The sequence below is a fragment of the Vanessa tameamea genome, chromosome 7 (genome assembly GCF_037043105.1).
Source record: "Vanessa tameamea isolate UH-Manoa-2023 chromosome 7, ilVanTame1 primary haplotype, whole genome shotgun sequence".
Classification (NCBI taxonomy): Eukaryota; Metazoa; Arthropoda; class Insecta; order Lepidoptera; family Nymphalidae; genus Vanessa; species Vanessa tameamea.
Genome location: NC_087315.1, coordinates 12,337,485 through 12,355,284, shown reverse-complemented (window position 1 = coordinate 12,355,284; position 17,800 = coordinate 12,337,485). Strand labels below are relative to the sequence as shown.

Genomic DNA, 17,800 nt, shown 5'->3' with positions numbered 1-17,800 from the left:
AAAGGTAACGTAACTAGTCGTTTTAAATTCAGAATTTGATTTCGATCAATTGACAAAAATATTTCAATTTAAAACGCTCTTTCAAGGTCTTGGAACAAAACAATATATATAAATTTATCTAACACATACAACATTATCAAGAAAATTTACTTAACACAAACAAAACGTAAATATAAACGAAAGCGAAACGCTAGAATCATTTTGATTACCTTGACTTTAGACATGACGGTTGTACCAATTATATTTAGACGTCATCAGAACAATATCTTGGCGGTTTGTACACTTTGAACTGCACCGGCAACACGTCCAACCCGCAAGACAACCGAGTCACAACTGAGTCTATCACAATATCATTCAGTTTGCAATACGAAAGCTTGGATGAATTAGATTGATTAATAGTTGGAGCAAATTTCGTTGCTGGAGGAGTGAACGCTTATCTTTTGATATAGAATGAAGAAATAACCGCAGTTTTATTACTTCATTAAGCTATTCGGAGCTATAATTGGTCATTGAGAGGAGTGCGGTTATAGTCGCTCGGACTATAATAAAATTTTTGTTATCTATAACCTAGATTGCTATATAATGAATGTAAAGGTAAATATCATATAGGAAATGCCTAAACTATATATCTCTTTGGTAACTATGGAAATCGATATTGTTATGGCCGATTATAGGTAGGTTCCAGCTTGTAGTAAATTCCAGTATCTACAAAATATTGTTCGTATAATTTACGAACCATGTCGCAAAAAAAGAACTCCTAAAATGTATTAATTTTATATTTAGTGACGAGAAACTTTTTAGGCAATGGGCTCCGTGTCTGTGAATTCCGCTGAGTTTCTTTCATCGGGTTTTCTCAGATCTGAGGTGTTTCTTTCCGAACACATAATAGATTCTTTGACAATCAATAAATGGGTATAGTGCTCTGATGTTTAATAAAGGTCTTGATCTTGTTTTACGGTGTGGACCCCAAAATATATTTTGGAACAATTTACATCACACAACTCTGTATATTGGGGGATTCAAATGAGACAGAATTTACTCCGAAATATGCAAGTATCATGGCGATGTTTCCTTTCATGACTTGGTTTTAACCGAAAAGGCACTTAGTTTTAACCACTAGGTCAATAGGATTTTTTATGTATTCATTAATAATTAAATAGTTGAAAGCACGAGAAACCCATAGCCTATGGCTGCTCTCTCTTTCCAAAAGGGTCGGATTGTAATCTTATCGGAGGATACCATTATTAAATATGGAGTTCAAAGGATTTCAACACAATTTGGTTAAAGCCGACGTTTTTTTCACTGAGCTACCACAGTTCAATTAAGCAATACATTAGTCCTTCAAACTAATGGTTATTGTCAATATATCGACAGTATTGTTTACAAATAATAACTTAAAGTACGCTGCGATCGAATTGCAGAATGGTTTTTATTTTTTTAATTAAAAAAAATTCCTAATCGTATGATGATGGGATGGGCAGTTTGTACCATATAAAATAGATGATGTCGTCCAAACAGATTTCAGTCACGTCAGTCATTCAGCCAATCGCAAGAGAGAACAGCCGGACATATATTATAAGGCACCAGTCTGTGCGCAAGCACAGGTGCGCTCTCTAATCCCTCACTCTCATAATCCGATGGGATAGTAAATCCGACATGACCGGAAACAGTTAAGGTGCACGACCAATGGAATTCCGTGTTTTGCGAGACACTGCAATGTCAAAACCTTTATATTCCGGACTCTAGGCTGTTACTGAGAACTTTTCGACGAACAAATTTAGTTGCTTTTCATCAGCCCGATCTGTTGCTTGGACCCAGGATCTAGCAACTAGATCAACGAGGCGATCATAAAAAAGGTAAAGTCAAAAATATACCAATATAATTATTTTATATAATACAATTATTTTATAGTTATAAGTCAATTATATATTAAGTAAACAATAACTTTAAGTTGTAATAATAGAGTATTGGAGTTGATACATTATTGTAATGTGTTTTTCTTAAAATAAGAATTTCATTATTGGATTCCAATTATTGATTCCTTCTAGAAACTCCTAAACAGTAAGTTTTTGTAGCGTGCTCGGTTTTGGAAGCTTCAATTTAGATCAATCATCACGTTGTGTAAACTTAAGATTTCGTGTTTATGTAGAAGACTAGTTTTCGCATGCAGCTCCGTCCCCGTGGATTTGGGGGAGGGTCAGGTCTAGTCCTGGATTCAAAGCTAATTTCCGATTGATAAAAAGTTAATGAGGTTTTTGACTGCAAAATTTCTTAGTAACAGCAGTCTAGAAATTAGACGTGTGTACATTCCTGAGCCACAAAAGTAGTAAAGCCGTTGTTTCGCCTGAACTCCTTCCAGTCGTACCTTATCAGCCATCGCATCAGAAAATGAAAGTGAGAGTGAGAGTGCACCTGTATTTGCGTACATAATGATATACTATAATAAGTATGTCTTGCGTAGTTGGTAAGTCTCAAATCAAATCATCAAAATATCATTTTCTGTACCCCGTCTGTTATTTTACCACTTATCACCAAGATTGATTTTATCAAAATATAATTTATTCAATTTGGCTCTCATAAACTTTCAATTTCTCTACATACTTTAAAACAAAGTCGTTTCCCGCATTTTGTACGCTTAGATCTTTTGAAATACGCAACGGATTTTAATGTGGTTTTCACCGTTAGATAGAATAATATATATATAATTAATGCACACTGTGGTAAAAAGAGAGAAAAGCCAATAATTTCAACTTTCCCAGCCGTAAAAATGAAGAATTTTTCTTTTTACGTTTGTTTTTCAATCTCATAGTTGTATATAGATTCTTGTTATACACATGTGAAACCGATGCGGTTAGATAGTAAAATTATAAACAGAATTATAAAGCTATTATTGTTTTTGTATAAAGACCTTGTATATGTAACGTCACTCCTTAGTTACTCCACTTCATTGATTTTATTGCATGTTTTTATAATTGAATTATATAGTTTAGTTATATGCAGTTGTTATATTTGTAAACAATTGCTCTTTATAAAACGTAGCGTATTGTGATTGCAGAATGAGGTAACACGCGTGAAACAGTCTGAAAAGACTTGATGACAAAAGGAAAAATAATATATGATAATGACATCATGAATTAATTTTCCTATTCTACAAATTACAATAGTGAGGTAGCCTATACAAATCCTAATAATCTTTTTTTGTTTTAAATAGGATGACAAACTGGCAGATGTGCCAACTGTTGGAGGTATTGATACTGTCAAAAATTGTTGCCATCACTTATATCGTGAATGCGCCGTCAACGTTTGAAAGTAAGATGTTATGTCCCTCGGAACTTTCGTTACTGAAAAATTAAATTGCATCTAGCATTAAAATTTATCATAAAGATACACGTTGCCTAATTGGTGCACCACTGTTTGATGAAGGCATACTAGACTATTCTTTATCGTTTAATTAATGTATTTTCTACGCGCGAGTCCAATCCAGCCTAAACAATCAAATCGATGTCATGTTCAAATTTTAAAATGATCTCTAGATGAGTATTCTTGGACTCAAGCGACACTTCCCATTCCATATAGAGCATCGATGTGAGGAAAATTTCAAATGTTGCCCTTGCGGAAAAATCTAAAGCGAAAAAGCGATCCAAAAATTCGTCTCTTATACCATTTGTAGTTGAAACACCTTGGAGTAGTAATGCTAAAACTTTCATTAAAAGTACAACACCTCGCCTTATTCCCTCCTCTGGTAACTGGAGGACTTCTTCATTTTTTGCCCAGAGAATCGGAACTGGAACAATGAAAAGGGAAATATTACTAACATTCTTGCCAACATTCCAGGCGGTCGTAATATATACAGTTACTATTTTAATTCTTATTTATATATAGTTAAAGCCTATTTTAATATTTCTTATGTAAATTAAATAGTATATTGTTCATTCATTTAAGTTATTTGCTAATTGAATCAATGAAATTGATATCGTAGAACGGATGAATGCGATAATACGTTTATATAAGGGCACTTTCTCCTCCTCATTATGTTCTACATGTGGGAAATATATCTTAACATATTTTAACTCTTGTTAAAAAATAATAATAATAAAAGCCAGCCAAAACACCGGTCATATGTATTGCCTATGTAATAATGAACCTATATTAATAATAATTTCGCGCAGGTATACGCTAGACGCGATCGAAACCTATCACAATACCTATAACAACAATATTATTTATATATCTTTAAAAAATAATAATTTTTAGTCGACAACATATCACATCCACATGATCGTTTAATCGAGGTATTTTGATGACTATACGAATTACGAAATACGTTATATTAATTCGAAGTTAGAACTATTAGGTAACTAACTAGCTAACTAGTTTTAAGTATTTTAAATTATTTTCTTTTTTATCTATTTAATTTCACTTCTTTTCTTCTATACGCTAAATGTTCTATATATTTTACCTGAGTGAAGCGAAATTTTAGTAACATATTAATTTAATGCATTATTTAAAACTATTGTTTAATACATTACTTTGAATATTTTACATCAAACACACTTTTAATTATATGAATTCAAATATATGTATGTAAGGGTTACTCATTTTGCTAATAAAATATCACTTTATTTTTCTGTAATGTTGTAAATCATAGAATACTCTATGCCTCCATAAAATGCGTGTAAAAATTCGGTAATTAGCAAAAAATGCAACTGCAACTGTAAACCCGTGGATGTTGTTTAATTAAAAAAAGTAGATTTTTGTTATGTCAATGTTAGCGGATGTTCTAAAATAAAGAATGAAGGCATGAAGGAAATAGCGAAGGTACATCACGTCACTTTTATACAAATGAAGTATAGTAGAGCTTTAATTTAATAAAAGACATTTATAAATAAAAAATACTTTATTATATAAAATGTTTAATATATTAAGAACTAGTAAACTACAGAAAAGAATATATTTTTTTTTTTAATATTATACAAAAATAACTAATCGTATCTTATTTTAATCGTTTATTTTTACAGTTGTGCCCTTGTATAGTAAAGAAAAAAAAAATAACCTCAAAAACGAAATAATCAGACATCATTTAAAGCAATCACAACATCGATTTAATAATAATTTATCTCACGTTAAGGCTAAATGTTCAAGGAAAATCGTAAAGGATAGAAGTGTTTCATTGTTTTATGTTTATGTACAATCATTGATGTATGTATATAAAATTAGGTTGGAAGGATTTTTCTAGAATCCGTTAAATTTTGATCAAAATTTCCAAAAAGAGAGCGAAAGGTGTACTGAAATTACGATATAATAAATAAACATATTTTTTTAAATAATCACACAAAATTTCGTGTATAAGTTGTTTAGCCTTGAAGAGCTGCTTTGTCAGGAGCCAATCCTGTGTGTGGACCCGGTCATGGTTAGCACAGAAATGCATTACCATTACAACTGAATTAATCTGTAAAATTTGACCACCATAAACAAACATTGCGAGTTGAACAACTCGCAACACATTTGTAATGGAATCATAAAAAAATGACAAACTTTAGAGATGTTTTAAACTTAACTTTTATATTTAAGTCTATAGTTGGTGAGATAAGCACTTCAAAAGTTGTAGAAAGTATGCAACTTAACCGTCTAACTTTTCAATATAACTGTAGGATTTACTAAAAATTTTGAATGTGGCTCAACTTAAAAAATGCTTTTGAAGGAATCATTGTGAATAATTGTTGAAGAAGATATGCTATTTTATTTTGAGGTAGAGGACATTATATTTTGAAGAACATAACTTGGTTTTAGAACAGAAATAACTTTGATTTATTTTTTGCAGTATTTTAAGAAATAAAATACAAGAATAGATTTACAGTACTTGAAATAAATGTTTCGCATGCGCAAATACATTCTATTCTAACATTTTAAAGTACGTAAGCAGGTAAATAAAGTACTTGTTCCTGAGTGTCTTAAGTAAATAATAGACAAATGAAACTGACCAATGACAGCAAACACCTCATCGGTGTAACTTTTATTTGAAGATACAAAATATAATTTTATAAAAAGAATGACAACATAAGATAAAACTATACATTAATATATACTAAAATATGACTTTAAAATTTTTAGCATTAGCTTGAACAGGCTTGAACTCACTTTACGTCATGACCATTATCGGAAGCAATATATAAAGTACATTACAATTAGTTGCATTAAGGCCTTAACTATATATGTAGTACTAAAAATTTTAAATATATAATGTATAAATAATGACCACGTGGAATGGTGGCAAGAATGCTAGCATTATAATTTTATTAATTCTTAAAACAATACAAAAACCCCATCGATCTTGAAACTATAAATTAACATACTACTAAATTAATGCGCACAACAGAAATAATATTATTTTCAAATAGAAATAAATGAATTTTACATGAATTTTAAATTGAAGTAGTTTCTTCTTAAGTTGGAAAGAAAGAAAGTGATACGTTCTGAAACTTTAAGTTTGTGCTAAGGATTTGTGTGAGATAAGATCTAAACATGATTAGGTATGAACTATATTTCGTAATATTTCATCCAAATATGGTCCACTGTAATATTTTAAACAAACTTGTAAATAATTTTCTATTTCACAAGTTAACAGTTAGAAAATCTTTTTATAAATGAATAGCGTAAGCCGATTTTTGTCCAAGTGATTTTTTTTTATTTTTATGTTTAAAGGTCTACAAAACAAAATGACAATCACAAAAATACACATGATTAAATTTTTCATGATGTAGACACGGCATGCGTTTAATATTAAGTACCAATTAGCGTCTAGTCCATGAGAGCAGCAGATACTAAGCATACAATTTTTTTTTTTTAATTTTGATTTATTTAATCTATTGAAATATTTTTTTAAAACAATTTTTAATGAGGCTATAGAACGGTCGGCAAAAATATCGTAATAATGATGAGTGATTATGGGACGATCGCTGCATGTAGAATATCGGTTATGGTCTTATTTTGAGCTCCAGCTGTAGATGTGCAGAAAATAACGAGGATTTTTGATTACAATGTAATAAACACTGTTACTATTTAACAAATAATTAATTTTAGAGAGCGGAAAAATATAACTGGCCGGGTAGAGAGCGGCGCTATGGCTGTACAAAAAAAAATCAAATGTAAAACCTGCGAACAGACGTCGTCAGTTTACAATGAAATTAAATCAATACAAAACGTTTTTTCTACCGCGACAAATATAGTTTTACCTTGGAGTGAGCCAGTAGAGATATAGGTAAATTAGCGGCAAGTTTACGGTGTTAAGAGTGAGTTACACTAGAATTATGAATATGTATGTAAGGGTCAGTCTGTTGTATGACTAATATTAAGCAATTGAGCTAAGGTATCATTCTTCTATTCTCTGTGGCTCAACGCTTACTAAAAGCTGTTGTCTGCGAGTATTATATGCCAGCACATCAAAAAATACTAATTATAGATAGATACAACAAAGTTACAGACATAAACAAATATAATAATAAAAAAATTAATTATTTAAAGAAAACCACCAAGTAAATTTCTTGAATTGTTCTTCTTGTATTTAAGTATAATATTTTGTTGCTAATTACATATAACTATCAAATGAAGAACGCCGACGTTACATTTCTCAAAGGAAGAACCGGCCTCAGCGCAGACATTTAGAGGCTGTACTTTACTTTACAGTACAATGTATCTATTTATATTATGCAGGAAGGCAGATCGTCAAAATAATGATCGATATATCAAATATATAGTTAGACTAAAAATAATATTTTTATTTGCCTTGAAAATAGCTTTTAAAATTACTTGGCTTACTGATAAGGCTATGTGCCATCCACTCATCAGATATTCTACCGCCAAACAGCAGTACTCAATATTATTGTGTATTTATATTATAGTATTTAAGTGGTAGTACCACACTGCATACCTTCGGGTTGCAGCCGAATGAGCCGGCTCGCCCGGCACACCCGTATCACTCTCTCACTTAAAACCGGCGTAAAGTGGTAGTTATGCTACCGCGTTTCGTCTTGTATGTGAGAGTCCTGGAGGCCCGATCCCCCCCCCCCAAACATGATGGTTGTGCAGAATTTGGTTACATTACCCCAGGAGGGTACCATCAGCGACTGCGGTGAAGATTCCCTCTCTGGGCATCCATGCTCAGGACGTACACCACTTGAGCAGGGATGCCCAGGCTGCCCTCCGAATTCTGGGCATCATAAGGCAACCCCTACCACCCTCACTGTGGACTTCTGCAACATAAGGGGACTCAATTCCAACTTGAACGCCGTTCACTTTCACCTTGAGACGGCGAAGCCGGCCTTGCTCTTTCTTACCGAGACCCAGATATCCTCTCCTGCCGATACTACTTTTCTTTCCTACCCCGGGTATAAATTGGAACATTCCTTTATACCACGAGCTGGGGTGTGCGTTTACGTCAGAGATGATATCTGCTCTCGACGCCTCGGCAGCCTTGAAGGGCAGAACCTATCGATTATCTGATTGCGTGTAGATTGCGACGACCGTCCGCGAATCTACGCGTGCCTTTATAGGTCCCATAGCGGTAATGCCGAAACCGACCGACTGGTCGAGCACGTCCAAATGGCTACAGATTCCGTGCTGCAGCAGATACCATCCGCAGAGATCGTAATTCTTGGCGATTTTAATTCCCACCATGCCGAATGGCTTGGATCACGCACTACCGATCATGCGGGTAGATCTGTTCTCGACTTCGCTTTAGCATATGATTTGACACAACTGGTCACCTCGCCAACGCGAATACCAGAGGATCATATACCTTCCCTGTTGGACCTTCTGCTGACTTCCCACCCGGATAGCTATCAGATTATCGTCAATCCCCCTTTGGGCTCGTCGGACCACTGTCTCGTTCGGAGTACAGTGCCGGTTGCGCGGTACTCACGACCTCGTTTCGTGGGCTGCCGCCGCGTGCGACACTACAAGTCAGCAGATTGGGATGGGATGCGGTCCTTCTTTGCATCCTACCCATGGGGGCAGGTTTGTTTCTCGCCGGATGATCCGAGCGATATTGCTGACTCTGTTGCCGATGTGGTGCTTCAGGGTATGGAACTGTTTATTCCATATTCTGCTGTGCCCATCGGTGGCAAGTCCCAGCCCTGGTTTGGCCGTTTCTGCAAAACGGCCTCACGTCGAAAATAGGAACGTTACCATGACTGGGCTAACGCATCGGCGTCTCGTGATGTAAAGACCAGCGCATTCAGAAAGGAATATAACTCTGTCATAAAAATATTCTATCAAATATATGTACGCTGTGATTAATGTAGGGTGCTTATATTTATAAGCTAAGCGCCACTAAAAGCGAATAATTCTCTCCTAGTCGTATTATTAAGTCATTCCAGCTAAAGGTTCGATTGACGCATTACAATGATCTACATTGATTGAATAGTCACAATCCAAGCGGATTGTACTAATTATGTGTCATTGAAAGTCACCTGTGGGTATTCACTGTGGAAATAGCGGATACATCATTCGCTAACTCAGCACATAATGGTTTATAGATGTACAGATAATGAATATTCTATTTATAAAATTATATATAGAGTATTCAGAGGTGTTTGATGACGCAACCGCCCCTTTTCGTTCGCTGCGGCTGCATTATAAACTCAAAATAGCAATTAAAAATAGAGACCAAAATCCGATTCCGTTCAGTATTCATAGCTGATCATAAAAATTATAATAGCTATATAAATGTATGTAGAAGTGAGGAACGTAGCAAAGTATAGTTAAAGTACTATTTAATGGATAAGAAACTATACACATACGCCCGCAAACATATACTTACATAGACTACAGGAGCGATCGCAGCTAAAAACTTTGCGGGTTCATATTTATTAAATATGGGGGAGATCAAATGGATGTCTTGTAATCTAATTGACCAGTTGATTATATTTAAGATACCTGTGGTTACCTCTGGATAAATCGCTTTCGACCAATTTTTTAGGGAAATAACAAGTAAACGAATATGATTTCGAATGAACGACAATTTAAGAAATTTATTATTAATTTTTTACATTCTGGCGATTGTGAATTTTTAGAAGGTATTGAATTTTATGTACTTATACGATTTTTTAGGACCCCTGTACTCCTCTCGGACACCGTATCACACCCATATCCATTCTTAAAGTACGTAATTCTAACACTGATTCTAATATAATATTTGACAAATTTCGACTTGGTCTTCTGGTCTTTCGAATTTCATTTTTTTCTTTAATGAAAATAAATGACCTTGCAAAATATTTTTTTTAATAAAACGCGAGGTGTTGTAAATCATTTAGTGGGTTAAGGCAAATAATGATATTTTGCATAACAAATATTAAACAATAATTGCACTCGAACAATATTCTGTGCAATAAAATCCTTCATTCTATTGTACATCATATTTTATTGTTTTACATAAGCTAATTAATATTATATTTTATTGCTTTACATAAACGAATTAATATTATATATAACTTTATTTAATAAAATTTATGTCTATATATGCGTTTACGATATAATAACACGTAACTAAAAGAGTAACGAGCATGATCGTAAAGGGAGGGAGGGGGAGAGGACGACTTAAGAAGTACTGGATAGAGTGCTTAATGAGAGAGATGTATATAAACGAGCAGATGATGAATAATAGAGAGGAATGGAAGGAAAAGACATGCAGAGCCGACCTCAAAAATACACAAATAGGTTCAGGGAAAAATGAAAGATTATATGCGTTTACGATGCAGTTATATCATATTAGAGACTGTTTAAAGTCGATATAATATGCAATTATTAACAGAAATGTAATTATTATTAAAGAGTCACTTATATTCCTATTCACGCAATAAAGCTTATCCTAGAAGTGGGGTCGAAAATAGCTCAAGAATCAGGATCGAACATGCGACCTTTACATTGCCATTAGGCTCGTTAATAATGCTATTTTGAATTTTACCATATTTGAGTACCAAAACGCCCTAATAAGCGCTGTGAAAGTACGTAATTCAGTGGACTATTGTATTTTTTAGCACTACAGTAATGTTTCTTATATGATAAATATTGTAGATCGTTAACTAAGCTTATCAGCTATGAAGTCGTTAAATTTTTAATTATCTTTAGCACGCTAACCATAATTAATAATTAAATACGAATTAACGTTACTTATATATTTTAAACGTACTTCTACAATTTCTTTGACTTAAACGTATATCTAATTCCTATAGTAATACTGTAAAGTAAGAGATACAGCTAGTATAGTTTATAGAATATAGTATTATAATAGAATGTACTATATTTTTTCGTGATAATAATTACATCAGCTCACGTACCGCCGCGGTCCAGCGCGCGTTGCTCATTAATATTACATACAATGCTTTTCTATTGTGACTTGCCAAACAATTTACTGCCTGGCAATACTGGCATTCCCTGTGGAATACCGTCACGATAACGTTAAACCAACCTTAAGGCATACGTTGATGTTATTGCTGAAGTTAGAAAGAATTATCTCTACCGATATTAGTCGGTGAAAACATAGAAAATTCGTCTGCAAATAAATTGTAATTATCTGAGCATAATATTTTTGGATACTAACTAAATACTATAGAAAAAACTTAATAGTTTTTTCTATAGTCAATTTATTGTTTTCAACATAGGCAATTATTGTATCTATGTCTATATTTTTAGTGTTTGTTAAGAGTGTATGAAAATTTAAAATTGTATCGCTGATAAATTTACTTTATAATCAGTTATACTCAAAAAAATACAATTAATTATACACTTTTACATTAACGAATTCATTTCTTTTTAATAAAATCATTAGTGTAATTAATTATTTATCTGTCCTCCGCCCGTTTCCTTTCATTTATCATTCAAATACTAATAACATTTTCGCAATTATATTACTAATAGGTAATAAGATCACTAATTTGAAAAAAAAAACGTCTTTTGGTTCTACGTCCTTGTCGCTGTATTTAATTAATAATAAAAAAAAAAACAAAAGATTGGAGACACTTTTACCTAAGGCTAATGAAATAAGAGTACTCAGAACTGTCTTTAATTAAGACTTTGTAAATAGAGCTTCACCGAGAGTGAAAATTATAGCGTAATTTTCAAAATCAAAGAGATTCCTTAATTATAATATTCTCGGAAGGTCGAAAACTTAGTAGCAGTGAGGGATTTTACTCAAACTAACTTCTGTATAAGATGTACAAGTTTGTAAGTATATTAAAATTTATTAATAAGGCCGTCATTATGTTATTCATAAATTTTTGGATGAGATTAAATTACTAATTAGCTAAAAATGAATCAAGTAAGATAAAATACGGTAAACAATGATAAGCATCTACTTAATAATAATAATACACAAACTTAAAGCTTAATGATGATAGGTAAATGTCGTCGAAAACGTCGGTTAAAACAAGTATCAATTACATAAAAAATAATAATAAGTAAATCTTTCTGGCGTAGGTAATTTGTACTGTTTATGCATTAATTTAATATAATTTTTATTAAATTAATTTATAAAATATCTTAAGTTAACTAAGAAGTGAATATTAAAACAGCGCCATCTTATCCAAATCCTCTGTAGTAATGTGTGCAGTTTCACTGCAGTGATTTTGTCGTGTAAACCTAGATGGCGCTGATAATAAAATACACGTTTGACGGATCACGTTTAGGACGCGTCAGGAATGTCACAGTTCGGTAATGGCCGCCGCCGGGGTGGTCTGTTCGCGTTCTTGTCAGTGCATCGTGTGTTGATTGGTTGTTTACTTTATTTACATCAACATTCTTATCATTAGAACTATCGAGACAAGTGTTTTAACGTTTTCTCTCATCCCAAAATAAATAATAATACAGAACAAGTGAGTTTACTGGTCCGCTATGTGCGGGCCATTCACGTAGCATTGAAATGGGAAAGCATCGTCCGGTGTAGTGTTGTGGTGTGTTTATAATATATTCGAGCTCAATGCTGGGCTTCAGGAGCACTATGTGCAACCGGCAGCACACACAGGCATGTTTGAACACGTCCCTGTCCATACGACAGGAGATACAAAGGTTCGAGAGCGTGCACCCATCGATATACGCTTTATACGACCTGGTCGAGCTCGTCCCTGACCCTTTACTGGCCCAGCAGATTCGTGACCACGTCGTCGCTATAGAAGGTAAGGTTTTGAAGCATCTTTGAGTCAGTAACGCCGTATACGGCTCTGTTTACGTCCGCTTTATCTCGCGTTTCTAAGGCGACGCTGTGTTTTGATAAGACACGCTGGATAACCTATTTATCGATTACCGTAAGCAAAGTACAGTTTAATTAAAGTTTTAATTGTTTGATTTAGAGGTAAATTAGTTATTTGATTGTTTGGCAAGTGATATGTTTGTATTTGTCTAGTCAAATTGATGTTAGAATCGTAAATACGAAACTGCTTGTAACGTTATAGCGAGTATACCGTATAGTAAAACATTACCATTAAAAAAGTAGTAAGTATATATTGTCAGCCACAAATTTAAAGTAAATGAAATTTAAGTAATATTTGAAATGCGACAAAAAATTAATGATTTTCGAAAGCGTCTCAAAAAAATAGTTTCAACAAATCAAAACAATTACTAAAACGTAGAGTAAAAAACCCTTCTCGATATTATAACATCACTTTGTTTTGCGCGTAGAAAAAACAACTAGGTATTACTGAGGTAAATTATGTCTCAATACGTTTAAAACACATTAAAGATTTTATTGTATTCATAATATATTTATTATTAATTTTTTTTAATAAATACAAAACCTATTATCATAAACTCCATAAAGAAATAAAAATAAAGTAGTGCAAAGTACGGAGATGGTTTAATAAGTCGAATGTCAAACAATTGCGATGCATTTTAAAAATAACCAATTATTTTATACATAAATAAAAATGTAGTGTTATCATCGCACAGCACAGACAGTGTGTGCCATATTGCAAATGGAGCTTTGTACAAACTTCATGTGCCAGCTTTTACTCAGACACACTAACAAATGAAGTTTAATAAAAGTTTCTAGAGACCCATTTAAAAAAAATACTTTGAACGTAACAACTTTTAATGCGTAATTCTTGATGTACACATTTTTTAGCATATTTCTGTTAGTACGTATTTTCACTTCTCTTGTATAAAGTATTCTCCTAACAACTGCTGAACAAGCAAAAAAATCGTCAGACAGAAACATAAAAAAAAAACAATCGCCTGACGAAATGCTACGTTTTGTTTCAATCGAAGCGAATCGAATGAACAAATTAAATGACAGCATTGAATACAGATTAAAAAATATTTAACAGACAACTATAACGCACGAACTTGACATTCAAAATGTTTTTTACCGAGTTCATTGTAAGGCAGCAAATGGAGCGGCGAGCGGTTAATAAAAACGGTAATAACTCTAACCTAGGTGCCGTATTGTGTAATATTTCTTTGTACAATCCATTGTTATTACGTGTTTTAGTCACTTCCGCTCGGACTTACGAGTACATCCTCTTTTATGCAGGTAGTGCTAAATACATCGGTGACATGCACAACAGTGCTATTCTGAAACTTCGTATCTCACTCGTGAAATGTCGGGAACTGACTTACGATGTTATGTTTCTTCGATGCGTGTATTCTTCAGATGTTATCATTATTAAAGTCAATGTCTTACTTAGCACTTTGTGATATCTTGATGATGATCTGCTTTATGAATTTATTCTTGCAAAACTTTGTATAACTGAATAATGCAGGAAAAACACTCTTGGAGTAAAAAACTTTTGAATAAAATGGCACAGGTGGCTGATAGAGAACACTCAAATGTATTATTGAAATAAAAATAATTAATAAGAAAACATATTACTTATTACAACATTATATATATGATAAAAAGCGAAGAGCTATTACAAGTATACAAGTGTAAATTTCATCTTCTTGTGTAGTGTGTTTTGTATTCGATTCAGGAGCATATTCTTAATCAAATAAAAAAAATACAAAACTATTCGAGAAAACATCGATACCGTATCGATTTATTTTTAAAAACAAAAAAAAATTGTGTATATAAAACGAATGCACTTCAAGTCTATGACATTCGTATCCGATCTCTTATCTCAATGTCAATTATAGCAATGAAACACGAATATTGACTTTACTTATCTGTTGCATTTGATATCTTGTTAGGTTTATTACACAAATCACAATACAAGAAAAAATAAATGATAAAAAACATGGAATTCGTTTCCCATTGCTAACTATTGGTTAAGACTTATGTGTTCCAAGCACTGTGTCTTTGTGGCTTGTTTTCTTATGTAAATATGTATATGTTGTATACATATGTTTCTTAAATATATTTGTTGGAATTATTTATGTTAGTCTGAGTTTAAGATATATAGTAGTCCCCTAGAAATATATAAAAGTTAAACATTTTTGATATATAATATATCGGACAGACGATGCCGTTCAAAGAGTTTTTCAAGTTGAATCAGTACTATATCCTAAACATAACCGAATTTAATATGAAGTAGCGTATATAAACTGCAAAAAATATTCCTTTTGTAAAAACCTATGGCTCCATTATTTTTGTAGTTGAAGGTGACCCTAAATGTCTTATGTTACATTGCTCGAACACACACAAAATAGTAAAATAAAACGAAGAATTCTCGCGAAAATAAATGCATTATAGAAAACAAAACACATATCCAATTGTAGGTACTGACTACTGAGCAGCTTATCCTGTTACAAAGTTAAAAAATTGTAATGCTTTATATAAAGAGACACAATAAAAGCATTTTGTAAAAGTTTTTAAATGTTTACTTAACTTTTCTCAAAGAGCACTTCATGTAGTACCTAATATAGTTTTCAACAGATCACGGTTCGAACACCATTGGCTTACACAATAGTCAATTGGTTTGGTGGAACAGTCACTGATAAAAGTGAAAGTTTCTTCTTAAATACTTCCGACATGAAAATTAATAAAATCAGACGAGTTCAATTTAGTGCTTTTTTGTTTGATTTAATTCCCGAAAGTACTTTCCTTGTGAGAATTGCGAGCAGTGACATTACTTTTTTGGCAATTTTTAATTTAAATAATGCAATGTCGTAAAAGGGCGTGTGCAAGTGTCATAAATAATTTTTAAATAAAATTCTGCCCCAAATGCATCTATCGACGCGTGTGTGTGTATGTGGCATTAGCTCAAAACATTCTAAAGAACAGGTACAGTGCAAGTCTGTCTATATTCTACCGCCAAACAGCATTTGTCAGTCCTACCTATACGAAATTTAAAAAAGATGACGTCCAGCTTTACCTTATTTAGAGAATTTTACTTACTTTCCTATTTATATATCTTTGTTTTTTTCGAAATAAATATTAAAGTTTTTCAAATTAAAATGTCTTGTTCTCTTGGGCCTGTAATTACGCTAAAACATTCACCATCCGAAACGCAATAAGAGTTATATCTCGTTCGCGGTTATATAAGTGGTTAGCATATAAAATATTAATTATTAAATTTCAATTTCAGACAATAATAAATATCCTTCAAACTTTCATAGCACGCGTGAGTAATATAAAACGCGGAACGGTGTGTTAAACAAATTTTATTACAAAAAGATCTCACCGAAGTGTTTTAGAAGAGAAAGTTATGGCAATATTCAATAACATTTCATTGCTCCATCCATTACGGAGTTAGAGTAAATTGGAAAATCTTGTAAAGTATAAATGGGTGTTCGTAAGCTGGTGAATCGTTACAGAACATTAACCGAGGCCCATTGAGGCAATTGTACGGCTCTAAACAGTAATAACATAAAATTCAACGCTACAAAATTCGACTAGCTCTCATTGTGAATAGCAAACTAAACTCGGAATATTGTGATTCAAAATTAATAATAGGAAATATGCGTTTAATGATTTGGAACTAAATGTAGGTATTTGATTTAAATGTCTATATTAAACATGTAAATTTAAAAATCCTTACAAAAGTTAGTTCTCTATCGGACTTTATCCTGTATCCTTTGAGTATTAGGGTCAAGGGGTGTTGCCAATTAACCTGAGAACCTCACGAGGCTCTCGTTACTTGATTCTATTCAGTCTTAAGTCTTTTGTCCAAAAACTGGATTGATCATTAGCGGTGTTCTCGTGTGAATGTGGTTGTGTGCGATTCTCTTCGGTTTCTTGATTTTTATTATCATCGTAATTGGATTCACTGTCAACTGAATTTATTTTCTGCACTTACATATTACATTCAACTTTGACAGCCCAGATTATTGTTAATCAAAAGTAATTTTCGAAACCTTCGAAATTGTATTACAAAAGTATATTACCATGTACCTAAAATTACGGCTTTACCAATAATTGTATGTTGGTCAACAATGCTGTCTTTTTCTGTTGAATGTCGAATTAGTGATGACGAAAAGAGACAAATCTGTGTTTAACTACCGACTCGTTAAATTGCGTTTGTAAGCAAGGCCGTTGATGTGTACTTTTTGTCAATGGTTCCATTGGCATGAACGTTATGTTACCATCTAAGTGGTTGGCGGTTTGGGTTATTTAATTCTACTGTGATCGTATATTCAGGCGAAGAAATTAAGTTTCTTTGATACTACAACTGCCTACATATTGGCTGACTACGTATAATATCAATCCGAGTCCGCAAGTGTCACAAAAATTGCAATGGGACTCAACTTCTCTTAAAAAGATACTCTGGAATGTATTCCATCACACTGCTGCGGTACGAATTATAGTCGTGGCGAATACCGAGCCACACAAGTTTGACGTATATGAATAAACCAATTTTTTTTCTATAAATCTAAA

At 32.9% G+C, this 17,800-nt stretch overlaps 2 protein-coding genes across 3 annotated transcripts in view; one reads left to right on the top strand and one right to left on the bottom strand.

Moving 5' to 3' along the window:
- The window catches only part of LOC135193353 (angiotensin-converting enzyme-like), a 40,188-nt gene extending 39,827 nt beyond the window's left edge, over window positions 1-361 (bottom strand). The window contains exon 1 of one of the 2 annotated variants that reach the window (XM_064215271.1): window positions 210-361. In XM_064215271.1, the coding sequence (XP_064071341.1) occupies window positions 210-224 (15 nt within the window). In that variant the 5' untranslated portion in view covers window positions 225-361. The remainder of the gene's footprint in view (window positions 1-209) is intronic. The other variant, XM_064215270.1, reaches the window with a different exon arrangement.
- A 12,352-nt stretch (window positions 362-12,713) lies between these two features.
- LOC113395714 (centaurin-gamma-1A) overlaps window positions 12,714-17,800 on the top strand; it is a 231,151-nt gene continuing 226,064 nt past the window's right edge. Inside the window, exon 1 of the mRNA XM_064215283.1 lies at window positions 12,714-13,166. Within this exon, the coding sequence (XP_064071353.1) occupies window positions 12,971-13,166 (196 nt within the window). The 5' untranslated portion in view covers window positions 12,714-12,970. The remainder of the gene's footprint in view (window positions 13,167-17,800) is intronic.